Source organism: Ammodytes marinus, assembly GCF_949987685.1.
Source record: "Ammodytes marinus genome assembly, chromosome: 13".
Lineage (NCBI taxonomy): Eukaryota > Metazoa > Chordata > Actinopteri > Uranoscopiformes > Ammodytidae > Ammodytes > Ammodytes marinus.
In genome coordinates this window covers 427,362-455,341 of record NC_137217.1, presented here as the reverse complement: position 1 = coordinate 455,341, position 27,980 = coordinate 427,362, and the positions used below count along the sequence as shown (strand labels likewise).

General features: G+C 42.3%; 1 protein-coding gene across 1 annotated transcript in view; it reads right to left on the bottom strand.

Annotated features, from left to right (window-relative positions):
• galm (galactose mutarotase) overlaps positions 1–27,980 on the bottom strand; it is a 142,695-nt gene that overhangs the window by 65,502 nt on the left and 49,213 nt on the right. The window contains exons 4-6 of the mRNA XM_080039125.1: positions 11,005–11,118; positions 8,747–8,839; positions 6,128–6,209 (exon numbers count right to left, since the gene is read on the bottom strand). Coding sequence (XP_079895251.1) covers positions 6,128–6,209; positions 8,747–8,839; positions 11,005–11,118 — 289 coding nt within the window. The remainder of the gene's footprint in view (positions 1–6,127; positions 6,210–8,746; positions 8,840–11,004; positions 11,119–27,980) is intronic.

The following is a 27,980-nucleotide window of genomic DNA, read 5'->3' as shown; positions in this document are numbered from 1 at the left end:
AGATAGAGCAGTTGTTAAACATATTGGCCCATACATTTACTGTTTGTACAGTGTGCGAGTCTTGAGTTGTGTTAGCAAAACAGTAGCTCTGTAGCTAACAGCTGAGCCGGAGCCTTCAGTCAGCTGAAGCAGACAGTCTAGCCGTGCGAGCAGACTATTCTCTCATTCTCTCGTTACTAGGTCGTATCCTTGGTCGTTCCTATTTACTGGTGTATTAAACCATGTTTTCATTACATAAGAACCTAGGGGGTTTGTACTTCTAGTTTGGCCGCAGCTTGACATAGTTACCGTTGCTACTGAGTGAGTTCCGTCCGTGTAGCGGACTGTTTTTGGCTGTTAAAACAACATGTTGCTTCAATTAATCGCTTTATTTTTAAAATTTATTTTAGTAGCCATGTAATAAGCGGGATAATGTATAGCGAACAGGTCACTTGCTAGAAATAAAGACCTTCAAGCTGAACAAGAGCCCTCCGGTGCGCGTTGGGCTCCTGCTTGTCGGTCTTTATTTCTAGCAAGTGACCCGTTCGCTATACATTATCCCTTACATATTTTGTTAGATAAAATCATGTTCTGAATTTAGCAAATCATTACACACATCTCTTTCCCATAACAATTCACCCCGGAAGATTAAATTATAATCTGACGTTGTTGGAAATGTGTGGAAGCCTTGCCACAATGGCACGGGTACGGTCACCTGGTAGTTCGACCAGCAGCTCCTTCCCGAGCGATAAGGCCTCCATCAGCAGTTTGGAAACATTAGCGGCCAACGCCGAGGCCTGGTCGTCCTCCGGGACACCGATGATCCGGATGATCTGGCAGCGCGATCTTGATACTTTGGTTTGAAGGGTCAGGATGTCATCAGACAGACTGCTCCATTTCAACTACAGTACCTTTCAGGCTGGCAACGTCTTGACGCACAGCAGATATGTTGGAAGATTAGGGATGGCCGTTACTCTGTTGAACTCAGGCCGTTAGTAGAATGCCATTTGTAGATCTGTATGTATGTATGTATGTATGTATGTCTGTATGTATGTATGCACTTTATCATTGCACTGTCAGCACTTGTGTGCTAGGCACTGTATTTTTCTATATAGTATTCTATTTTTCTACTGTCTTGTTGTGTTATGTGTTATGCAGCAGTCTGTACGTCTAAGACAAATCTCCTTCGGGACAAAATAAAGTAATCTTGAATCTTGAATCTTGAATATAGATTTTTTTCTTTAACCGGTTAACCACCAGAATTAACGGTTATTAACCGGTTAACCGTTAAGATTTAATGTAGCCTATTTATAGTGAAATACATGAAGCATTATAGCAGGGCTCCCGAGCTTTTTTTGTTCCAAGGACCGGCATATTATTTTAAAAACAATTCAGGGACCAGGGACATTCACACGGCACCTTGTCTGTTGTGAGAAGAGGTCTAGTATGCGAATGTAGGAGCAGAAAGTGAAATAAGTGACTGAAAAGGGACATTTACACACACACACAGGCTTAGGTATGAGTAGCCTACCGAAACCCGGTGCTAAGTAGTGCTGAGCATGGGGCAACATTTTGAAAGACCGTAGTATTGATAAACTCCGATGTTATCAGTACAGCATAACGATATTTAACGCTTTTCTTTATGACAGATTTTCGCTATTGATCCTGGCACACAAGCATAGCAGACCTCTGTGTCTGTGCAGGGGGCGGGCACTCACTGCCTGGCTGTCTGTCATTCCCTCACACACTCACTGAGACGGTGATAGATGCAGGACAGCCACAAGAAGGCTAATGCTAGCGCTATGTTAAGCTAGCGGGAGCCCACGCTGTTAATTAAATTATACAAACATATGACACGGGAGTGTTGTGACCATAAGTTGTGACTGGCTATCTTTCTGGGAGCGTACCATGGACCTATTATAAAGTTGAGCGTAGCCTACACTACTCGTTTCATTCTTTACCGACAGTTGGCATTCTTACATCCGGTTTAGCGATATCAAAATAAGAGTCCGGATTTCAGAGAAAGTAAGATGATTTAATTTTTTTAACCGTTTAACAGGTTAAATTTCTTCTTAACGGTTAACGGTTAACCAGTTAACCATGGACATCCCTATGGAAGATAGTTAAATTTTGAAAGCGAGCAGCTCAGTCTTAATTGAGGAGAGGTTCTCCCCCAAGGCTGCCTGGAGTTCTGCTTTAAATATTGCCGCAACATCTTTACGGAGATTTGTAGATTGAAGCGGAGGTGGGGATTCACGAGAGGGCTAGGAGGCGCCTCGGTTCATAGGCCGCAGGTGAGGCTGTATGGTATTTCCTCCTTTGTTTGCCTTGGTAATGATAGACGAGGGGTCAAATGTGTGAAATAAAACTGCTGGATCGTAGGGAGGGGGAGAAAAAAGTGCCTAATAATGCAACAAAAAATAAACTGCAGAAGCTCACTGCTATGCGACCTATGCCATGTTTCCCTGAGCCGGAAGTCTTGTTAATCCTTTTTGACATGTATCCAAGTTAAAAACCATACAAATGCAATATATTTAATGTTTTACCTTATCTATGTCATTGTTTTTCATAAATATATGCATATAATGAATTTGACACATTTCAAAAAAGTTGGAACAGGTGAAACAAAAGACCGGGAAAACTGTAGAGTGATCAAAAATCACCTGTTTGGAACATATACATGTTAACTGGAAACAGGTTATATTATCATGATTGGATATTAAAGGGGCATCCTACGAGCCCCCCTAGAGTTACGAGAGATTTTTTTTTCCCACTGGGTGCTCTCGGCATATGCTTTGCGTGCCCCCAATACTTTTCTTCATCCATTCCTTCTGTTCTGAACCATTTCCCTTCAGCTGCTGTTGGCGCAACTACATATGGATCAGCTGAGCTCATTGATTCTAACTTTGAATTATTTTATTTAGTAAGCAGATCTAATAGGCCCACTAGGCTACTGCTCAATAGGCATGGTTATGTTATTAGTGAATGTTTATTCTTATTTTATAGTCATCAGAACATGCAGTCACTTGTTATCTTCCTCACCGAGTAGCCTATTTAGAAAGCAACCTCCTAATTTGCCAAATAAAGCTGATCAAAATGTGTCACGGCCAATATGTGCCAAAATCAAAGCTAACGATGGTCCAACAAGATTTTTGAGTGTGACTTTTTTTGTACAGTAGGGGACAGTGGCCTAAGTTGTGCAACTTTTCACTCAAAGTGACTTTAAAGTAAGGCCTTGACAGTAAAGTCTCCAACTCAAATATGTACATATATTTCAGGGTGTTGTGCATCCCAGGCCCGGTTCTACAGGGGTGCATGAGCATGCATTGCACCCTCAAAAAAAATGTTGCACCCTCAAATGAAAAAAAGGAGGGAGTGATTTTTTTTTTATAAATATGATAAAAATAATAAAATACTTGCTCACAAAACAAATTGTAATTAACCTTTGACCATTTCCATTAAATACCGCTGTTTTCTGTATTTATTTTGTTCACTAAACCGATAAGAACGTTATCATTATTCGACTGGCAGCTGTGGCTAAGCGAACCCATCTCTACTAGTGCACTCCGCTCTGCCCCTCCCGCCCCCGCCTGAACTATTTCGCTTTCAGCGATTGCAGTGCAATGGTTATTCAGCATAAAGTTAAAACACTCGCTCGCCCAAGACTGATGTTAAACCGAAACACAAAAGCCTTGCGCGAGCAAAGCAGTGATTCACCCGGTGAAACATGGGGTGAGACTGTGACTGTGGGTAACGGTGTCATCACCTTGCCGGTGAGAAAAGCTCTGTGGCTTAACCGGCCGCCGGGGATATCATGTCCGCTAACGTTGTTCAGGGGAGGCTTCCGCGATCGGATTGCATTTCACGAGCATGAAAACACAGAGCAATGTCGGCAAACTGACAGCGCGACGAGAGAAAATAGAGTGAGCCGCTGCCCTCCGTTAGTTTCAGTCTACAGCCAAAAAAAATACAATCACCACTTAAACATGGATATCGTTTAAATAAAGCCTCTTGTTTTTATGATCATTAGGGCTTTGATGCAAATTGAACATTTCGGTGGCAGCTGTGGTGCAGTTTTTTTCAGCAACTCACAGACTCATGTTTGCCCATAGGCGTAGATATGGTGGGAGGGTGGCGGAGGGAGGGGGCACAGGGGAGAAGAGAGCCTAATCAGAAGAGAGCCTACATTTTTTCTCAAAAAGTAAGAAACCCTATTCTCCCCAAAAGAGGTAAAAATAACAGTTCAGGATGTTGAAACATTGATATATCCTAATTGTTAATACATATTCCCCTATGATTTAAAAATGTAAAGTGTCATAATAGTTAACACTGCTGCTGTGTCATGAATAGTGAGTCCTAAAAAAATTGTTTTGAACAATACAGTAAATATTTGAAAGCAATACAGAATGCCTGAGAGCCTTACTGCTTTTTATAACATTATATTAATGTCACTGGGAGCCTGTTGTCTTTTCCTTTAACAGAAATTTAGATATGTCCGCCATAAATAATTAAATACAGAAGGCATAAATAAATACATAAAAATTCACCCGAATGCACAAAATGGTGTGTTCGAAGCACATTCTTTTCTGGGGGAGTACCCCCAGACCTCCACTTATGTTGAAGCGAAACCTAAGCCCTTGTGCTTGCCACCCAAAAATTATCACTGGCCCCATCCTGGCCACCCCAATGAAAATGTTCTGGCTCCGCCACTGCCCAGAAGTGCTTGACTATCTACTGGTAGAAAGGCCTGTGTAAAAAGCGAAGTCTGAACTGAAGCTGGGTAGCTGGTTTTAGTGTAGTACTGGTGCACCCCCTGTAATCTAAGGCATTCTGTTCTGGAACCGGGCCTAGTGCATCCCTGGCAATAAAAACTTTGAATCTGGAATAAACTGTTGAAGAAATATAGCTTTCGGAAAAAAAGTTGTCTTGATGCACAACTTGCCCCCGGTGTGGTGTAAGTTGTGCGGTTGGAGAGAATACCATGGGGTGAATTGTGCCATTGATATATATCTCATAAACTGTAATACAAGATAAATCCATTAGACAATCACTTATTTAAGGTGTATTTAAAGTAAATAAAGTAAATAGTTGACAAAGATTGAAGCACAATTTTCTTAAACAAGGCCTAGCAGATCTAATGGTTTTACCTGCAAAGCTCACAATGACAAAGTCACCATCATCATCTTTCTGGCCATCTGAACTCTCATCAGTGGTGTCGTTATGTGGAATTGAGATGTCACTCTCTTCTGAGCTACTGTAGACAATCACTTTCTTTTGGTGACCAGCGTATACAGCCATGCCACTGGCACAACTCTCAGAAATGTACTTTGCACTAGTTGCTCTGTGCTTGTGGAACCAACTGCCACCTGACAAATGTGATTCCCCTACATTTCTGCCTTTAAATCAAGGCTCAAAACCCATATGTACACCCTGGTGTTTCCTCCCCATTAACTATCTTACCTCTGCACTACTATCTGTGTTTATGTGGATGTATGGGCTTTACGTCTTTTATTTTGGTTATTGTTATTTTACCTTCATTGTTTACCTACTGAATGCACTATGTACAGCACTTTGGACAGTGCAAACTGTCATAAATGTGCTTTTATAAATACATTTTACTTACTTACTTACTTACTTATAACTCACCTAGGCCCTTTGGCACAATTCACCCCAATACCAGAAATTTGGATAATAAGCATGATGCAGCAGTTTAGGGCTGACATCGTGCTAACTGTATAGACTCAAAATGTAGCATACCAAAGCACTTAAACATGTGTCAAATGTTTAGTCTATAATTGTTCAGACACAATAATCAAAAAACCTTGATCATGGAAATTTTACTTTGAAAGGCAAAACACAGTTTTTTGAGCTTAAATGTGCTTATATCTTATTCCATGTTTCTCCCTTCTTTACAGGATGAGTCAAATGGATGGCTCTTCTTAAATATGTGGTCACATTTCCAATTTCTTCCACGGTTTTCTAGAAACAAGGGGTGGCACAACTTCCAAAATGCACAACTTAGGCCACTCTCCCCAATATGTGAATAGATACTTTTTGATGCCACTGTACTTAATACAAAATGAATCTCCTCCCCCTTCCAACTATGGTTTTATTTTTGTTGTGAACATGTGTGATGAGATTCTTTTACCTGTAGGAATAGATGTGTCATCCACGGGAAGGTAGGAATCACCACTGATGGACACTTGATGATCGTAGATGTCTGCCGCACCCTACACATAGGCATACACCGGCAAACTCAGCAAAGAAACAAAAAAAGCTCATGTAGCGACTACTTTCCAATGAAGGCTGCTTAAGCCGCGTTTCCACCATAGGAACCTTTGGAGGACAGCCACGGTTCTCTGCTAAAATAGAGAAATATCGTTTTGATCCCCTGATTGATCTATTGTTTTCATCCCCTGATTGTATACAATTGGGAAGACTTGATTAATCAAATGTAGACCATCATAAAATGACATTCAGTGCAGATTGCAGTGCAGCTACTTTTACTGCTTTCCCATAATTCATCGGCCTGATATGAATAACCTCCCCGGGACTTCAGGCCGTGGTGGAAACACAGACAACAATGGGCAACAGGATCCTTTAAGTCCCTGATAGAGAAGTTCCTGGAACCTTAAGTTCCTGGGACTTTTGGAGGAAACACGGCTTTTAGGCTTATTTGGTGACGCTACACAGGCCAAAAACAAAGTTTATACATTTTAAAGCAAGTACATTCAACACTTAAATACTTTTTTGTTCCCACTCGGAATTAATTTAAAGCTCAATTTCACAAAAAAAAAAAAAAAAAAAACTTTAGAAAAACCGTTCTCTTCAAATGTTAAAAATGTTCCTTCTCATATGGTATTTCATTATTTTATTAAAAGAATATTAGAAATTATGTAAGACAGGTGTTTGCCTTTCCTAATCAAGTCCAATCAATTTTATTAAACACAGCTGGACTCCAATAAAGGTGTAGAACCATTTCAAGGATTATCAGAAGAAATGCACAGCGCCTGATTACAATTACATCCAAAGATGCTTCTCCTTCATTCACTTTTGGTGAATGTGGCCTTGGCCAGAAGGTGTTGATGTCGTCAGGCGGTCTCCATCGATCATTGGGTGTTTCGACCCTGAACCGCAACACCCTCCCGATGGTGGGTCGGCAGTGGTGGCCAAATCACTGCCCATCAACTCCTCCAGCCAAACTCCTCCCTCCTGCTCCACAACCAGCAAGAGGCTCTTTCTGCTGCCTCCCCCAACCTGCGAGCTGCCGTCTTTCTCTCCCTCCCCGTCACCCCAATTGCTGTGAGCATCCTCCACACTGACTGGGCAGGGAATCCTCTACAGCCGACCTCGAATGGCCATGCCTGCCATCCTTTCTCCCTGCAGTCATGCACGAGATCCTGGTATTTGCTGCTCTTTCTCTCAAACGCCTGATCACAACCCTCTTCCCAAGGGACTGTAAGTTCAATGAGGATGATCTTCTTTGCCTCTTCAGACCACAGTACCGCGTCTGGCCTCAGGGTTGTCTGGACAACCGGGGGGAATTGCAGTCTAACCCTTCATTTCCCATGATTGGGCCTTTTGCAGCAGATTGCTTCTTGTTGTTGCGGTGGTTGATGGCTTTATAGTATATACAATGGTCACAGCTGGGTCTGAATACTATATTATTCAGATATTTCAGTTTTAGTTTTTTAATAAATTTGCAAACATTTCTACAAGTCTGTGTTTTTCTGTCAAAATTGGGTGCTGTGTGAACATTGATGAAGAAAAAAAATCAACTTAAATGATTTTAGCAAATGGCTGCAAATGAACAAAAAGTGAAAATACTTCTGAATACTTTCTGTACCCACTGTATATTGCAGTTTAAGCCACTTTTGCAACAAAAAAAAATAAGAATATTCTGAATACCGGATTGATCTTATCTACTAATTTAAAGGCCCTGGCAACCCAAATTCACTAAATCCTTGTAACTATGTTATTTGGGGGGTAAACTGAATGCTAATATGTATATGAAAGGAGTTAGGAATATCTGTCAACCCCGCGCAAATTGAAAGTTGCCTTAGATCTTGTTTTCACAAGTCACACAATTCTATAAAATATCTGGGTCCGCGCCAATAACAGTGTCTTTCTGTCTCATCCAATTCCTGTATGTGAAGCATTTAGCAATTGGCTAGCTTACAATCCATCAACTATCATTTGAATTTTGTACCGATCTACATTTATCTACTCATACTCTCTCTCTCTCCGTCTGGGTCTCTCTCTCTGTCCAGTGTTGCCAACTTATCGATTTTGTCGCTATATTTAGCGGCTATTCAGACCCCTCGAGCGACTTTTTTTCAAAAAAGCGACTGGCGACAAATCTAGCTACCTTTTCTTGTGTTATTGGTGACTTTTGGTGACTTTGACGTGAAAGCACATATCGCTCTTAACTCTTCTCAAAGATGAAGATAACTGTAAACAGAAAATATTAGAGTGCCCCTTAGCCCCTTAGTCCACCACTCCCACCACTCCCGCCGTTCCCGGTGCCCATGGTTATAGATTAACCAAACCCATGTGTCAATACAACGGAAGGGACATCATCAAAAGAGAGTGTCAGCAACCTATCAAAATTAAACAAAATCAACAACATAGGCTAAATATACGTTTTGGCCCCTTCAGGTCAGATGGACACTTTTTACGCCTTCATGTCCTAGTGCGACAGGCTCTTTTTACAGCAAGTACAGCAATGATATACTAGATGATCATACAGATTATATTTTTTCTTTACCTGTCCAGCCAGGTTGAAGTAGGAGTGGTTGGTGAGGTTGATGGGGGTTGTCTTGGTAGACCTTGCTTGGTATTCAGCAGTAAGTGTTTCCCCCTGAACACACAATTAAAATCTTACTGAGCTGGCATCTGCAAAGAATTTATTTGTATGCAAAAATTATTAATTGTTATTTACTGTAAGTAGTTAATTGTTTTGTGTAATTAAGTGACAAAGATATCTGAATTCAATGAACAGTTAAGTCGATATGAAATTTGGAACGTGTAAGACAAATTTATTCTTAGATAGGTCCTCCTTATTTGTGACAAATACTGTTTATTACTTACTCAACATTTGTCAAATCTCAGAAATTTGAATCCAAGGTTGCTTAGTTGTACCCAACATTGTTTGGTTTCCAGGGCCCTGTGTTCACCAAACAGGGGGTCTGGGGCTCATTAAATAGAACGATTAATTTACCAAATTTGATCATCCCTGCTAAGAGCAAACCACAATTTTCTAAAATTCTGGAAAAGTTATTCAACAATAGACTAGATGAATTCATTAGTAAACATCAACTTCTTTATGACAGTCAATTTGGCTTTAGAAAGAATCATTCCACTGCACTGGCTGAATCGGTAGAAATTATTAGTAATGCTATAGATCACAAATTGTACTCTATAGGAATTGTTATAGACCTCAAAAAAGCATTGGACACTATAAATCACGACATCCTTCTCAATAAACTAGAGAATTATGGCATTAGAGGTATAGCACGGGACTGGGTCAGAAGTTATTTACATGACAGGAAACAATATGTGAAATTAGGGGAGATCACATCGACATTGTTTGTGGGGTCCCTCAGGGGTCAATCTTGGGGCCGAAATTATTCCTGCTTTACATAAATGATATAAGTGTTGAAGGTCTTAAGGTTAATTTTATTTGCTGATGACACGAACATCTTCTATTCGGGGAAAGATCTGAATAATATGGTTGAGATCGTAAACATTGAATTGACTAAGTTACATGTGTGGTTAAACCAAAATAAGTTATCACTAAATTTAGAGAAAACTACATTTATGATGTTTGGTAGGAGAGCATAAGATGTTTCCGTGAAAATCCAGGTAAATGGGATTGAAATTCAAAGGGTCAAGCAACACAAAGTCCTAGGGGTAATAATTGATGACAAGTTAAGCTGGAAACCACAAGTTAGCCATCTCAGGGGCAAAATAGCTAGGAGTATTTCTACACTTTGGAAAGCACAACATTTTTTCAATCAAAAGGCTTTACTTGCATTATACAGGAGCTTGGTTTCCCCACATCTGCATTACTGTGCTGAGGTGTGGGGAAACACTTACAAAGGTACATTGCACCCCTTGGATATTCTTTAAAAAAAAGCAATAAGAATTATATACCAAGCCAATTACAGGGCACACACTAATAACTTCTTTATTGAAGGTAGAATTCTCAAATTACGTGATGTGGTAAATTACCACACCGTACAAATTATTTACAAGGCTTAAAAAAAAAGCCTTCCTAACAGTTTACAAGTAATGTTTGAAGAAAGAGGAGTTTCACATGATTTAAGAAGAAAAAGAAAATTCACTGAGAAAAATATACGGACTACACTTAAATCCTTTTCGATTTCTGTAAAGGGTAATAAGCTGTGGAATGAACTTGATGAAGATGTCACAGGGAGTTGCAGTTTGCGCAATTTCAAAAAAAAATATGTTTCAAAAATTATTGAAAATTACAGACAGACTGCTGAGCACAATGTGCTTACTAATAAGATGAGCACAATGTGAATGTCAATATCATAACGATTAATAGAGGTCAGCAGACAGACTTGTCTGTTTTTGAATACTTTTGCAGATGTGTTTAGACTACCAGATAAGAAATTGAAAAGGCCACATCACACACTGCATTGTCACAGAAAAACTGAACTGAGCAGAACTGATCTTATCCTTTTTTTTCTGTATCAGTAACTGTGTATCTGAATCTGAATCTGATGAAAATGGGGGCGGGACCTGATAAACCTTTGGCTTCTCCTGTCACCCTTCGGACAACACAAAATAATATGTACGAATATGTGAAAGAGAAAATTGTGTATTGTGTGGAACTGTCCGAATGAATGAATGAATGAATGAATGAATGAATGAATGAATGAATGAATGAATGAATGAATAAATAAATAAATAAAGAGCAAACCTGGGTTGAATAATATAATAATATTTAGGAGGCTGTGAGGGTGATCAGCTTTAAAATTATGAACCAGTAGTGTTTACCTGTAGGGTATAGGAGACAGAGACCTGAACTTCTCCAGGATAACCCTGGTCTCCATCTGGACTTGTATGACTCAGCTGTACACCGCCTTCTACTTCTGTAGCAAGCCAGACAGCCTGAAGGGAAACACATACATCACATACAGCTGGGACCCAGAACCAAAATTGTGAATAACCTTGTTGGTAATCTTTCTGACCAGAAATAATGTTTCACATTAAAAACCACCTGTCTAGTAAAAACACTCAGTGAAACAAAAGAAAATTATTAAGTAAATAATAGATAATCAAAAGGATAACAACTTTTGGACGATCACCAAAAAATATCTGTGCACTGTGTGGTTCTGACAGAGGCTGTGTAACATACATATGCACCGCTCATTAAATTCTCATGAGAACAGATTGTCATTCAAATAACTCAGATTTGTGTTTTAAAACATTAACTATAGCGGCCAATTTATTAAAACCAGGCAAGATTTTTCCAAACTTCTACTGTCCAATTTTGGTGAGCCTGTGCTGATTGTAGCCTCAGTTTCCTATCCTAAGCTGACACAAGTGGCACTCGGTAGGGTCTGCTGCTGCTGTAGTCCGTCTGCTTCAAGGTTGGACGTGATGTTGTAACAAGCGGGTATGAGTTATTGTTGCCTTTCTGTCATCTCGAAACAGTCTGCCCATTCTCCTCTGACAACAAGGCATTTTCGTCCACACGACTGCCGCTCTCTGGATATTTTTTGGACCATTCTCTGTAAACCCTAGAGATGGTTGTACGTGAAAATCCCAGTAGATCAGCAGTTCCTGAAATACTCACACCAGCCCGTCTGGCACCATCAACCATGCCACGTTTTAAGTCACTTAAACCCCCTTTCTTCCCCATTCTGTTGCTCGGTTTGAACTTCCACAAGTTGTCTTGACCATGTCAATGAGTTTCTGCCATGTGATTGGCTGATCAGCTATACAGTCATGGACAAAAGTGTTGGCACCCCTTGAATTCTGTCAGATAATGCCCTGCTTCTCCTAGAACATGTTTGCAAATACAAATGTTTTGGCATTAATATGTTAACAGTATGTCATTTGTTTGCAATGAACAAATAGACTAGGTCCTGGGTAAGATTTATACGAGCTTCATTTAGCGGAGAATATTTCAACTGTTATAGACTAATATGACCCCAGTGAACAACGTGGGATGTGTGCAGGGCCGTCGGACTGCGGGTGCAAGTGTGACAGTCTCTTGCACCCGCAATATGCAAATTAGCCAATATCTCATTAAATATGCGTACATATAAACCCTTGAAGTTACAGATTTTCTGAGGGGATCACAATTTTCACAATGACAATGATTATAAGGTCATAGAAGACTGTAGACATTCTGATTTGATATATAATGAAAATGGCTAAAAAACAGTCAACCTGTTATGTACTGTATGCACGCATATTGAATGAGATATTGCCTAATTTGCATAATTTATTACATGTTTTAGACCAAGTGTAATACAAAAAGTATTTCTCTTAATATGAGGATTAATTTTGTAGAAATGTATGGGGATATCTATAAAGGCAAAAAATCCCATTCACCACGTAGTGTGATACTACAGTAGTGTAACCTGTTGTGGTCATTTTCAGGACTTTCGTCCCGGGTAGAGATTTTGGCACACATCCCATGTTGTTCAATGGGGTCATATTATTCTATACCAGTTGAGATATTCTTTGCTAAATGAAGTGCATACAAATCGTATCCAGCACCTTTACTAAAGGGTTTATATGTAGGCTATGCATATTTAATGAGATATTGCCTCATTTGCACATTTTATTAAATTTGTTAGACAGTGTAATACAAAAAGTATTTCTCTTAAATATGAAGATTAATCTGGTAAAAAAAAGTATGAGGATATCTATAAAAGGAAAAAAAAGTCCCATTCACCACGTAGTGTGCTACTAGTGTAACCTGTTGTGGTCATTTTCAGGACTTTCGCCCCGGATAGGGATTTTGTCACACATCCCACGTTGTTCACTGGGGTCATATTAGTCTATAACAGTTGAGATATTCTCCACTAAATGAAGCGCATACAAAACTTTCCCAGGACCAATTTCTTTGGTAAACGACATCAATGTGTTTACAGAAAATGAAATAAGGCCTTCAAAGAGAAGAATACAGTCCCTACAGTCGAACATGGTGGAGGTTCAAATATGTTTTGGGGTTGCTTTGCTGCCTCTGGCACAGGACTTATTGACTGTGTGCATGAAATCAGAGGACTATCAAGGAATTTTGGAGCGCAATGTATGGCCCAGTGGTCATGGGCCATGGGTCTTCCATGAGGACAAAGCATACTTTAAAAAGCACACAAATGGTTTGAGAGAAAGTGCTGGAGAGTTCTGAAGTGGCCAGCAATGAGTCCAGACCTGAATCCCATAAAACACCTGCGGGGACATCTGTGAAAAGCTGTTCGGAGAAAGCACCCTTCAAACCTGAGCGACCTGGAGCAGATGACAAAGGAAGAATGGTCCAAAACTCCAGTGGAGAGGTGTAGAAAACGTATTGATGGATACAGGAAGCGATTGTTTTCAGTTATTTTTTCTAAAGGTTGTGCAACCAAGTATTAAGTTCAGGGTGCCAACACTTTTGCCCGGCACATTTTTTGAGTTTTGTGTAAAATGTTATCCGATTTGAAATTTTTGTCTTTTTGGGTTTTTTTTTAAGTTGGAAACAAATGTAAAGAAAATATTAATGCCAAAGCACTTGTTACAATAATTGTATTGTTTATTGTGGATCCCCATTAGTTGACGCAGAAGCCGCAGACTAGTCTTCCTGGGGTCCAATTAAAATCTGAACACACAAACAACAAATCATCATATTCACTCAAATACAGTAAAAGTACATTGACAAGACTACAAATACATAACAGTTGCAAACAAACAAATAAATGGGCATCCGGGCGCCTCAGAGCGTGCAAACACCAAAACACAATACATAGAGCGCCAAGCCAAGTCAGAGTCCCGAGTTAAAATTTAACATAAATAAAAATAGGATCTAATTTGCCTCTTGAATTCCCTCACGAATGTGCGAAGGGAGTACATTCCACAAAGACATGGATCTATAGAAGGATGTCCTCCTCATTGCATTCCTTCTACAGTGTGGGAACACAACTTGTCCTGCTGTTGCAGATCTAGAACCGTATGAATGAGCATCAGAGCAGAAACCAATTTCATTAAAGAGAGCTCTAGGAACATGAGTGAAAATTACATTCTTAATAAATATCAAGGACCTAATGGATAACCTATCAAGAGCTTTAGGCCACTTGAGATCAGAATGCATCCGATCCGATCTATTTGATCTCTAAGCTCTATCAAGAGCAAGTCTTGCAGCCCTGTTTTGTACAGTTTGTAGTTTGTTTAAGTCAGTCTTAGAGGCAGAGGCCTAAATAACAGAACAATAGTCGAGATGGCATAATACTAATGTTTGAACAACCTGTGTCCGTAAAGTAACTGGTAAGTAGGTGGCACATTTCCGGACCGTAGCAATGCTCCTACTCATCTTAGCAGCTATCTGCCTAACATGATCAGTCCAGGACTGAGTGTTACAAAGAGAAAGTCCTAGAAGCTTTAACTTACTCTCCTGCTTGACTGGCTGACTAGAAATCTGGAGCTCAAGCATAGGCTGACTGGCTAGATTATGCCGTGATCCAAAGACAATGCTGACAGTTTTTGATAGATTTAAAACAAGTCTATTTGCAGTAACCCAATTGGCCACTGCTGTCAGATCTTGTGACAGAACGGACTTAAGTTCACAGCATGTAGATGCAGAATAGTACAGTGTAGAATCGTCAGCGTATAAAACCATAGTGGATTCTTGAAGAACAAGCGGGATATCATTCGTAAAAATTGAAAATAAGAGCGGACCCAAACAACTTCCTTGAGGTACACCACAGTCAATCTTAATGCTGTTAGACAGAGTACCATTCAAGAAAACCCATTGAGTTCTGAATGATAAATAATTTTCAAACCAAGAGGTTGCCATAGGTCCAAAACAATAATGCGTGAGTTTTTCAATCAACAATTTATGGTCAATTAGGTCAAATGCAGCGCTGAAGTCCAACATGACAGCACCAGATAACAATGAATTGTCAATCCCCCTTAACCAATCAGTCATTTTTACCAAGGCTGTGCAGGTGGAATGACCCTCTCTGTAGGCATGTTGTGCATTAGACATACTAGTGCAGTGCCCGTAGGAAGCAGGTAAACAAAGAAACATATTAGACAGTACATTTGGCTGCTATCAGTGATGGCTAATTTTACACTGTTAAAGGTTATTATCAGTAAGTTACTTTGTAGAAGTTGGCTATAGAGTAGGGCAACATTCCTTAGTGTATTGTGTAAAGATAACCACAAACTAATTCCATGTGTTTTGTTAAGTGAAATGAAACAGAAAATGTGTTAATTAATTAAGTGTTAAATCCTAAAGAAGAATGGAGCTGTACAGGTGTTACCTATACAATCTGATATTATGGTACCTTGCAAACTGCCATCCATACTGCACAATGCACTCAAACTTACAATCAGTTGCCTATATAGTAAATGGCTGCACTGTGTATAAAACCATTACCATTAGGCTACTGTTAGGTATTTGAAAGATAAGACAGAGTTTGGATAACTGTCAATTAACGTTACTGTGTCAGTAGCAGTCAGCTGTGTGTGTGTGTGTGGGGGGGGGGGGGGGGGGGACTTGTGTCCGCGTGCGGGCGTCTGCATCCGAGACCGTGCTGTCAATTAACGTTAACGTGTCAGTAGCAGGCAGCAGTGTGTGTGTGTTTGTGGGGGGGGGGGACACATGTGCGCGCACACGCGCTCGGTGTGTGGGAGCGGACTTGTGTGCGCGCGGTCGCCCTCGGGCTTTCAGTTTAGATTTTAAACGGATATAAAACATTTTGTGGAAGCATCCGAGACCGTGCTGTATTATTACAGTGAAAATAGCGTGAAGTGCAGTCTTTACCACTAAAGCGGACAGGTGGAGCAGGTGAGGAGTTGTTGAGGAAGTAAGGCTGTGTCGGTCTGCTGTGTGTGTGTGTGTGTGTCCCGCTCGTCAGAGGGAGGCGGGGTTTAGTCGGCTCTGTGCGCACGTAGCCTAAGCTACTATTCGCCAGCATGATATAAATATGATAACTTCTACAACTTCAAAATGAAGGATGAAGGATGCACACCTTCGTGCTGTGTTTAAGCAATATCCGGAAGCTCATGCCGATCTGACCAAAACTCAGAGAGATATGCGAGCCACAGACACACACACAGACAGACGTTTCTTGCTTTATAGATAGATAGATAGATAGAAGAAGATAGATAGATAATCATGGATTTGGTTATATACATCCTTTCTAAAATTGTACTCAAAACAGGTAGGATTGTTATAGGTCTACAGTTAGGACCACTGAATGTAGATTTGGTATCTTTTGGTATGGGAATAATTTTTCCTTCTTTCCAGGTTTTAGGGCAGGTTCCATTAGATAGACAGGAATTAAATATGTGACATACAGGAAGAGCTATAAAATCAACAGCTATTCTGAGTAATTTACCATCAATACAATCTCTACCAGCAGAGTTGTCTTTAGAAATGGATGGTAAACATTTTTCAACCTCCTTGATTTCAACTACATTGAACTCAAAAGTACACTGTTTGCCTCTCATTATGAGATCATCAATGAGCATACATGATTTGTTGTTTACATTTGTACAAAAGTAAGTAAACTTATTTAGGTAATTTGACATATCCTTAAGCTTAGAAATAAATACACCATTATCAGTTTCAATGAAGGATGCAGAAGCATTAGTACTCGGACCCATAATATCATTCATCACTTTCCATAATTTCTTACTGTCATGTTGGGCTATATCAATCCTTTGCCAATAAAATTCTCTCTTTTTTTCTCTGTTCACTTTCGTAACTAGATTCCGTATTTTACAATATGCAATTTTATCATTAACTGAACCGGAGGCAATAAAACATATTTTTAGCTCATTTCTTTGTTTAATTAAGTTATTTAACTCATTATCAATCCAGGGAGCTCCATTAGGCTTAACAGTGAATTTCCTAAGTGGTGCATGTTTATTTACAATGGGTACGAACAAATCCATAAAAATATTTAACGATTTTTCAGCATCAGGTTCAACACAGACTTTAGACCAGGGGTGTCCAAACTTTTTCCACTGAGGGCCATATACAGAAAAATCTACGAAGGGCCGGGCCACTTGGCAAAAATAACACATTTATCAGGACATGTAGCTGCTCTGATGTTTAGTTTCATAGTGTCTTCGTAAATTGTAATCCTTCTTCACGGCAACACTTTCCTTGCAAATTAAACAGACACACTTCCCCTCAGAGCCGGCCAAAGCTTCCAAGGGGCCCTAAGCAGAATTTGATTGGGGGGCCTCTCTCCAATGTTAGGGCTGACCAAATCATTGACTATTGTTGAATGCCTTCAGACACCCAGTGTTTTCTGCTATTGCCTCCAATGTCCAGCTGGGTGAAAGTAATAGCCAGCCGAGGTCCCGACACTGCTAGGGGGCTCCGGGGGTATGCCCCCCCGGGAGATTTTTTTTACTTTTTAAAGTGAAATGCATGAATCTGGTGCACTTTGAGAGGACAATTAAGAGGCTTAATCTGAAGACCATCCTCTGGTATGGGCTTGGTGCTCTTTTTCTTTTATGGGACATATTCCTTTGTAATATAATGAATGCATTTAAATTATTTCAAAACTAAAAAGGGCCATATTACATTATATTTTTAAAATGTGCCGAAGGCCAATCAATCAGTTTTGACACCCCTGCACTAGTGGGTAAAAAAAAAGTAAAAAAAAAAAAATTAAAAAAAAATTAAAAAGGGCCATATTACATTATATCTTTAAAATCGGCCGCGGGCCAATAAAAAGCGGGCCGTAGTTTGGACACCCCTGCTTTAGACCATTGAGCATACTTGACATATTTTAAAAAAGCATTGTCGCTGAAATTCTTATAAGACCTAGCACAGATTATCTTTGACTTTGCTTTTGGAATCTTTGACTTTCTGGACACAGCAACCAGGTCATGGTCACTGAAGCCAACTAACAATGGCATTACCTTGGAACACCTGTCAGGCACATTTATATAAATATGATCTATACAGGAGGATGATTGAGCTCCATCTCTGTTCAGAGCATTCCTAGTTGGTATGGAAACAATTTGACTCAAATGACAAGTATTGGTCATATCAAGCAACCTTTTCTTCATAGAGCAGCCATCTTCAAACCAGTTCACATTAATATCACCAAGACAGTACATTTCTCTATTTTCATCTGCAACTCTGTCAAACATATCACAGATTCCATTGAGATATTCTATTCTAGAGTTGGGTGGTCTATAGCAACAACCAATCAGTATTGGGCTAGTATGGGGTAAATGCACCTGTAACCACAATGCCTCAATGTTGTCATTCATCAAATAAGGTCTTAGTTTTACTGGTATATGATGTTTCACGTAGATTGCCAAGCCCCTGCCAAATCTATTTCTATCTTTTCTGAACATGGAAAAACCCTCATTTGATATCAATGAATCATCAAATGTACTATCCAAATGTGTTTCAGTTATAGCCATTACATGAATTCCATTGTCCATCAATTTCGCTGAGAGTTCATGTGTTTTATTCCTCAAGCTGCAGATGTTTAAATGAGCTGGAGTATCAGTTGATTATTGATTTGTCGCCTACAAGTGCAACGCGGCTGTTATGGCTCCGATGTTCTTTCATGATAGGGGAAAATTACTCTCAGGAGGGAATTGGTCATTCATGCCAAAGGAGGTGTTCCTCAGCTCTCTGCCCCTCCCCTTGACAAGCTCCTTCTGCTGATAGTGTTCGAAACGAGCCACAATTGCACGGGGTCTGTCCTTTGAGGGTCTTCCCACTCTATGCACACGGGAGAATGTGACACCCTGAACAGTTTCACTAGGCATGTTAAGCTGGTCTGACATAAACTCTAATGACTATTTCACAGTCCTTACCCTCAGCCTCTGGTATCCCAGTAAACACAATGTTGTCTCTCATAGAGCGACACTGTACATCCAGAAGCGATTCCCTCAATTTCTTGTTTACTGTTTCAATGGTATCAACTCTGGGTTCCACAAGTTCCATCTTACCCTTCAGTTCTACATTTAGTGCAGCAGATAAGTGAAAAAATCGTTCAAATTGTGATACAAGCGCCAAACTTTTCATCCACATCCCTCTTGGGCCAAGGTTTGTGGAAAAAACGCGAGCCACTTGAAAATCCAAAATGGCCGCCATTTTTTCCAAGATGGCCGCCTTTTGGGCCTTAAAGGGGACATATTATGCAAAAACTCGGGTTTAAATGTGTATTTCCGAGGTCTACTAGAAAAGGTTTTAATGGTCTATTGTACAAAAAGCCCATTAGTTTTCTACCAATGCCCATTTCTTCATTGCCTTTTCAGGCCTTTTTTGGCCTCTCCCTAAAAAATTTGGTTTTGACATCTACCCCCCTCCTATCTACATGGGCGTGCATGCACCGCCCTGCTCATTTACTCTATACCTACCTATATGGGCATGGCACACGCCCAGCTGTCAGTTTTGTTTACTTTTGGCCAATGCAGCATGGAGATCGATGTTACCATGTTTACCTTCATTTCTACAGCAAATATCAGCACACTTATCACTTCTAAACCAAAAGCTTTACAACTGAACCTGGTCAGGCAGGAGTCTGAGCTGAAAACTGTGAAAATTGCATCAAGATTTCTGGTTTCCCTGACATTATCCTCAGGTAAATACAGTTTAAATATGTCACAGTCAGTAACAGAATATGAGCTAAGTATTTATGAATAAACTCTCTAAACTTGTAACATACAACGTTATATGTATGTCTCTACAGGTTAAACTGGGGAATGATCTACAACCCAGTGGAGTGAAAAAGCTTTGGTTGTGAAGCCATGCTGTAAATGTACAGTAACGTGGCAGGAAAGGAATGTATCATGTCAAGATCCACTGGAAAGACATTATCTTTTGTAAAAAAAAAATATATAGAAACAATTACAGTCAGAGCTGCAAATTATCGGACACCCTTTCAATATCTAGTAGGTAATGTATCATTTGTATTGTGATCACTCATTTATAATAAAGTTTTACTGTTAAAACATGTATTGTGTTGCTTACTGTCACTGTTTGCTTCGTGTAGTAAAGGATTACTTGAAACTCACATTTTCATAGTCAGGATGTTGGACTAGTTTTCAGACCGATCTACATGCATTGACTTATACGTTTTTTAATTCAACCCTTTATCTCTCTGAAGATTTTTTCTTTGAAACAGTATCATTACATTTTAAAATGACCAAAACCATACTTAAAAATAAAGCAGTTTATTCATAGCCAGTGAAATGGAAATATAAAGTGTACATAATTCAAACAGAAGCAAAGCCATATTGTATGTAACTGTCCAGTTGTTGCTGGTGGGCCCTGAAGAAGACCACCTGTTCCACCCAGTGAACAGTCCTCTGATGGAACAGATAGTGTGACGGTCCTTGTGGGTCAACGCTCCGTCAGGTCACCCAGATAGCTGTAAAACATGGCACATTCAATGTTACATCATGTGTAGCCTACATACATGATACATCTGTAGTTATGGCAAAGCTACAAACTAATGAAAATATATTTTTTCTTCCATTATTAAATAAGATGGGCCACTAATAAGTTCAGTATAGCCCTTGCTCAAGAAGAAACGAGTTCTGAGTGATACTGTGTGCTTTTTGAAATATAATGGACAGGAAACAAACAACAGCAGAGGCAACTTACAGTAGGCTATTCCTGTCTATTATATGACACTGGAGATGTAATAAGCCTACTGCTGCATGTACCACGACTGCTTGCATAATTACACACTGTCAACAACAAACAAATACTCTTCAGTTTCCAACACACCATACAGTTTCACCGTCTGTTTTCACACAGGGGCTGTCATGGACAGACTCACAGATCTAACCGTTAGCATAAAAGCTAACGGGCGCTAACGCTAACTACTTAACCCAGAGACATTCTCTCGTTTCAGTCGGCGTTGGTTATTATAGGAGGGATACATTAAAGCACATTACACACATTGAACTCATAAACGAACAGATTTGTTTTTAAATAGGACTACTTACATTTCCAGAGGAGAGATGGTGTCTCTCTGTCTTCCAGGCACAATCTCCTCCACACTCCAGTAGGCTATAACAGCAGATCACACTAGATTGCCAACCTTTGCTGGGCATAGCCAAACAAAAAATTAAGTAAATCCATTCAGCCCCGGTCTGCTTCGAGGCTGGGGTGTGATGGTAGCTTGAGGATGAGCTAACACTGCAGCTTGCTTCTCCTCTGTTGTTGCATGAGCGAGTGGAGGCTCAGCTGTGTGTGGTTACCAACGGGGCGTCTTGATTTGCCAATCAACTACCGAGTTTCTGGTAAGCTTTCCCGTGGGAGTATTTATGGTAATGAAAACCGACCGGTTTCGTCACCAGTCTGTGTTTTTTGGAAGAAACCTTCAAATCCCCCTTTTTTCTAAAAAAGCATCCCTGAAGAAACTGACACATTTGTTTTTTTGAAGCTTGTGTGTGCTGGTAGAGACCCCAATAACCTAAAAGGGTGTTGTGTGGGAACAACGATTCATTGGATGCTAGCTTACTTCATGATTGAACGGGGACTTTTATCTCATAACACCATTCGTGTGTTGACAACTGAAGGGGACGTACCAACCGTAGGCAGAGGCCGCTGCTGCTGATTGTTCGCTGCTTCTCGCCACTGCTCATATAGCCACACACGCCACTACACCTGCTGCCGCTGTCCTCCAACACTGGGCAGTCGGATAATCTCCGGGTGCCTGCTGACCATCATCGTTGGTCCCACCCGCTTCAGCCGCCTCCTGGTCTCTCTGATCGCACTGTGTTGTGTACTGCTAGCGGGTCGCCCTCGCTCAGCTACCGAGTGGCGGCTAACGATCGCTGCTCCGTCGGCTACATCTGGTCGCATCCATCCTCCTCACTCCGCATGGTCTCCCCTCAGTCAGACTCTTCCCCTGGTTCGTCATGATCACCTATTCACCTGCACAGCTGTTTGGACTTTTCAACCACCACCTCATCCCATCATCCATCTCAGTCATTCAACAACTTGGACTCCTACGCCGCCGCCGCTACATCCACAGAGGCTCCCGCCGTGGGTTTGTTTTGACCCAGCACGGAAACTCCATCCCATTCGTCCGGTTACCTGCAAGCTCCGTCGCACCTCTGCCACGTCATCAGGACTCACCCGCGGCCGCTATTTGACCATTCATCGCTTCTGTCAGGCAGCAGCTCACCAGGCAGGACAGAAAACATGGACTGGATTTCACTGCTGTCCTTTCCCCTCACCCACACATCACTTCACCAAATGGCCAATCATTTATATACTCAACCACCACCACCCCTCCACCCAGTTTCCCCCCCTCCCCTCCGCCCCTCTGCACAGCTAACCTGGCTAACCTCAGACCTCTCCAGCCTGCCCCTATCCCATCACCCTCTGGCTGTGCCAACTTTGCCCTCCTCAACACCCGCTCACTCAACAATAAAGCCCCCGCCATACATGAACTCATCCTCGACAATAATCTGGACCTCCTATTACTTACTGAAACCTGGCAACAACCCAATGACTTTTTCTCCCTCAACCAAGCATCTCCCCCTGGTTTCAGCTACATCGCCAAACCCCGCCCTTGCCGCCGTGGCGGTGGCCTCGCCGTCATCCACAAACATAATTATTTGATCAGAGAACTCACCCTCCCCTCAGTATCATCATTTGAATTCATTGCTTTTAAAGCCCCCTCCTCCACGACAGTTATCCTCATCTACAGGCCACCCAAACCTAATCCCTCCTTCCTTTCTGACTTCACCAAACTCATCACATTAGCATTAACCCTCTCTCCACGCTTGCTGTTACTCGGTGACATTAATATCCACATGGACTCCCCCACCTCCAAGCTCTCATCTGAACTCACCATTGTACTGGACAATTTCGATCTCACCCAACATGTCACCTTCCCAACCCATGACAAAGGACACATCCTCGACCTTGTCTGCTCCATCAATCTCCCTATACTCAGCCTTCACCCATGCCCCTTTCCCCTCTCTGATCACAAACTTATACTGTTCACCATCCTCTCCCCCACCCCCTGCCCCCGCCCCCTCAGAGAAATCACCTTCCGTAACCTCAAATCCATTGATCCCCACCATCTCTATGACCTGCTCTCCTCCACCCTCCCCCTGGACTCAACCCTCAGCTCACCTGATGAGCTTACAAACCACCTTAATTATATCCTGTCTTCCTCCCTCAACACCCTGGCCCCCCTAAAAACCAAAACTGTCTCCTTTAATACTTCTTCCCCCTGGTTCACACCTGCACTCCGCAAATTGAAACAGACTGGCCGCCAACTCGAACGACTCTCCAAAAAAACTTCACTCACAGTCCACCACCAAGCCTACAAACTCCACCTCACTGCCTACAAAGACGCCCTCACCGCTGCCAAGTCTGCCTACCTCTCTGCCATCTTCTCTGACCCCTGCCAAAACCCCAGAACCCTCTTCTCCACAGTGAGCAACCTCCTCAAACCCCGGACCAGCACCCTCTCCAACTCCTCCCCAGATCTCTGCAACTCATTCCTCCAGTTTTTCGCTGACAAAATCACCACCATCAACCATTCACTTTTCCCTGTACATGAACCCCCTGCACATTCAATGGCCCCTCCCCTACCCATTTCGCTGGACATCCCAACCCCTCCTCCCCATTGCCGTCTCTCCCACTTTGACTTGGTTACCCCTCTTGCACTCTCCAAGCTTATAAGCTCCTCCAAACCTACTACCTGCTCCCTTGACCCACTCCCCTGCTCAAGTCCTGCCTCCCCGTTCTCTGCCCCTACCTCACTAACCTCTTTAACTCCTCACTGTCCCATGGAATTGTCCCCTCTGCTTTCAAATCTGCTGCTGTCACCCCCACCCTCAAGAAACCTGGTCTCGACCCCGCCTCCCTCTGTAACTACCGCCCAATCTCCAACCTCCCCTTCCTCTCCAAAACCCTTGAACGCATAGTCACCAAACCACTCCAATCCCATCTCCACGCCAATAACCTTTTTGAATCCCTCCAATCTGGCTTCCGCCCTCTCCACAGCACAGAAACCGCTCTCCTTAAAGTCTTCAATGACCTCCTCACCTCTGCCGATGCTGGTTCCCTCAACTTCCTCATCCTCCTTGACCTGAGTGCAGCCTTCGATACTGTTAACCACACCATCCTGCTCACCAGACTCAGCAACCTCGGTATCGAAGGTACTGCACTCAGCTGGCTTCATTCTTATCTTTCTGACAGATCTAACTTCATCTACCTCCATAACCACACATCTGCCACAGTCACCGTCACACAAGGTGTTCCCCAAGGTTCTGTACTCGGCCCCCTCCTCTTCATCATTTACCTCCTCCCCCTTGGTCAGTTACTTCGTCATTTCTCAATGGACTTCCACTGCTATGCTGATGACACCCAAATTTACCTCAGTACCAAATCCCCCCACAACCCCCCCCATCTCCCACATTGAATCCTGCCTGTCTTCCCTTACACTCTGGATGAAAAATAACTTCCTCAAACTCAACAGCAACAAAACTGAACTCCTCCTAATTGGCTCCAAATCCACCCTCAGCAAATTTACAACCCCCCCCCCCCCCCCACACTCACTATTGATGGCACCATGGTCTCCCCCTCCCCCCAGGCCCGCAATCTTGGCGTAATTTTTGATCCCACCCTCTTCCTTGAACCCCACATCCGTCACACTGTCAAAACCTCCTTCTATCACCTCCGTAATATTGCAAAGATTAGATCCTCCCTCACACCCCATGCTGCTGAAAGACTCATCCATGCCTTCATCTCCTCCCGCCTTGGCTATTGTAATTCACTCCTCGCCGGCATCAGCACCACCTCCATCAACAGACTCCAACGTGTCCAGAATGCAGCAGCCCGTCTCCTCACTCACACCAACTCGTGGAACCACATCACCCCAGTCCTCAAAAAGCTCCACTGGCTCCCCATTTCTTTCCGGATCAATTACAAACTCCTGGTCCTCACCTACAAAGCCCTCAACCATCTGGCCCCCCATATCTCACTGACCTTCTCTTCCCCTATCAACCCCCTCGGGCCCTCAGATCCTCCTCAGCCAGTCTCCTCTCCACCCACACATCTAAACTCTGCAGCTTTGGTGACAGAGCTTTCTCCAGGGCAGCTCCCAGGCTCTGGAACAGCCTCCCCCAACATATCCGTGACTCTGAGTCCCTCACCATCTTCCAGTCCAAACTCAAGACCCATCTCTTCTCCTCTGCCTACCCCTAGTTCACCCACCAACCCAACTCTACATGACATTTTTGTTTCTTTATTGTTTTGTTTTTGTAAAGCGCTCTGAGTGAGAGAAGAGCGCTATATAAATAAAATGTATTATTATTATTATATTATTCTGGCATGAGATGAACAGTCTTGAAAAGAGGTGACAATCCTCCTTAAGTACTTTCTGCTTGGAATTGCTTAGGACAGGTTGTTGTCGAAAGAAGTCCATCTTGTTTTTTTTATTGGTGCATAGAAGATGCATTTGTCGGCATTTTCTAGCCCCCTCATGAATTCTTGGAAGTGAGTTAAGCCCCTATCATAGTGTGTTCCTATCACTTTAGCAGCACTTGGATGGGCAATGTCCTTTGTGTCCAAGGTGAGAAGGTCGCTGGTTTCTTCCTGGAAAGGATTGCCCATATCCTTCATCACTGTAAACAGCCTGTCTACTTTTTGAAAGAATACTCTTTGAGTTCGCTCAGTCTGTTCATGGTGGTTTCTATGTTGAGTTATGTCTTTAGCTTCAGCGGCTGCCTCATATTGAGCAACCAGATGGCTCACTTCAGGGCCAGCCACCATCCACCTTCTCAGTGCTGATGGGTCTTCAGTCACACCAATCGCTCCCCCGTCACCTTTGATGACTGCATTGGCTTGATCATGGGCTTGGTCGATGGCCATTGCTGAGAATTCCCGGCTTGATTTATGTACAACAAATTTGCCATTGTGGAACTCAACAGCTAACTGGGGGTGTTGCTGTTCCAAGGTCATCATATATTTCAGATGAATGGAAAGCCACCGTGCATAGTTCATGTTGTTGTTGGCGAAGAAATATGGCAGCAGTTCAGACAGTGCCTCAAGATACAGGGTGAAGTTGCCTTCCCTGAATGCCCTGATGAGTGAGAGAATCACAAGTTCCATCGACAGCACCAGGTGCCAGAACTGAAACTGTGGACTTTGCAGTTTGCGTTTTTCACACCAGTCTTCAAAATGTATCAGTTCATCAGGGCGTTCAGCTACAACGTCTGTGTAGTACTCATTGTAGGCTGCTTTCAGAAGCTTGTAGATACTGCATGCTGTAATCTGGTGCACCTGGCGTGTTCTGGTGACGCTTGCAGCAGAGAGGAAGGATTCTGCAGTTCCAGATGATGCCACTCCTGCCTCAACGAGGGCTCGTGTCCATCCACTATCCTTAAGGAGAGTTCCAATCGACCTTAGTGCAGCCATTTCAATATGCAGGCCTCCAAACATGATGATAAACTTGTTTTCACCATAGTGGTCCGGCCAGTGCCACTGGATCTGCTTAGCCAGTGCATAGATTGGCTGGTCAGCTGCAATCACAGGGACTTGTCCTGGATTCAGAAATGCTACTGTGTCCTTGATCTTATCCATCACATGTCTTATCGTGGCAATAGAGTGGGCTTGATCTCGAAGAAGAGGTAACAGTGATGTAAGGCTCTCTTCAAATGGTTGGCTTCGCTTCTTGGATGCATGGTGGGCTGCCCAGCTAACATTAACTGCTCCTTCAATCTTTTCCATGAGACAGACTTCCTCTAGCCATTCATACTCCAGGGTTAGGTTCAGTTTCAGCAAGTTGAAGCCTGGCACAATCGAACCATCACCATGGGGAGGAGAAGGAATCTTATTGGTGAAGTATGCAGGACGAATGTTGGTGAATGAGTCTGGCAGTTCTGGGACTGTCTTCACCTTGCTGCCAATGATTTGTAGTAATTCCCTCTTTTCACCTTCATTGTCTGGGGTGGGGTGCTGGAAGACAGAAATGCTGGTGCCGTGGAAAGAGCTGCTTGCTGTTGTTGCAGTCGGGTTGTGGTCTATGTTATCCATGGCAGATGTGGTGAACAACCCTCTTCGCAGAACTGGTGGGCACACCACCCCATCCTTAATGTACTGACTGACAGCTGCATCTCCCAGTTGTGCGGAGACCTCAAGCACTCTGTCATAGGAAATGCTCATTCCATGTCCATGCAGCATTTCCACCAAATGCCTCTTTCTGGTCTTTGCAAAGACAGACATGCCAATGTACACAGGGAATGGGGTCTCTCGATCTTTTGTGTGCCTATGACTTGCTGCTCCATCTTTGGGCTTTGCGTAGCAGTTGTATTGAAGAAGCTGTGCCATTGCTAGGTCTGTCTTTGATGCACCAAATCTGAGCTGAGATTTTATGTCAGCTCCATGTTCAATCATGCACACAAACTGAAGAAGAGTCGATGGAATGGCTTCTTCAACACATCCAACAGGGAAAGTTCCGTCAAATGTGGACTTGTGGTCAAGCATATGTCTTCGCAACACTTTTGCTGCTTGTGCAAGGAGAATGGCTTCAGAATAGTCAGATGTTTGTGACAGTGCAGAGCCTACATCTTTATGAAAGGCAAGAAGCACATCTCTTCCCTTGTTGTACGCTTCTAGCTGTGGCAGTTCTTCCAAAAGCTTTTCCTTCAGTCTGGTTGAGTTGACATCAGGCAATTCTAGCCCCAGTTGCTGAAGCCGCTGCTTGTACAAGCTGACCAAATCTGCAAGCCGGAATATAGCAGGACCCTCACTGCTGGCCTTAGTCTCAGCTATGTAGGTTATCAGCTCTGAAAATGCCATT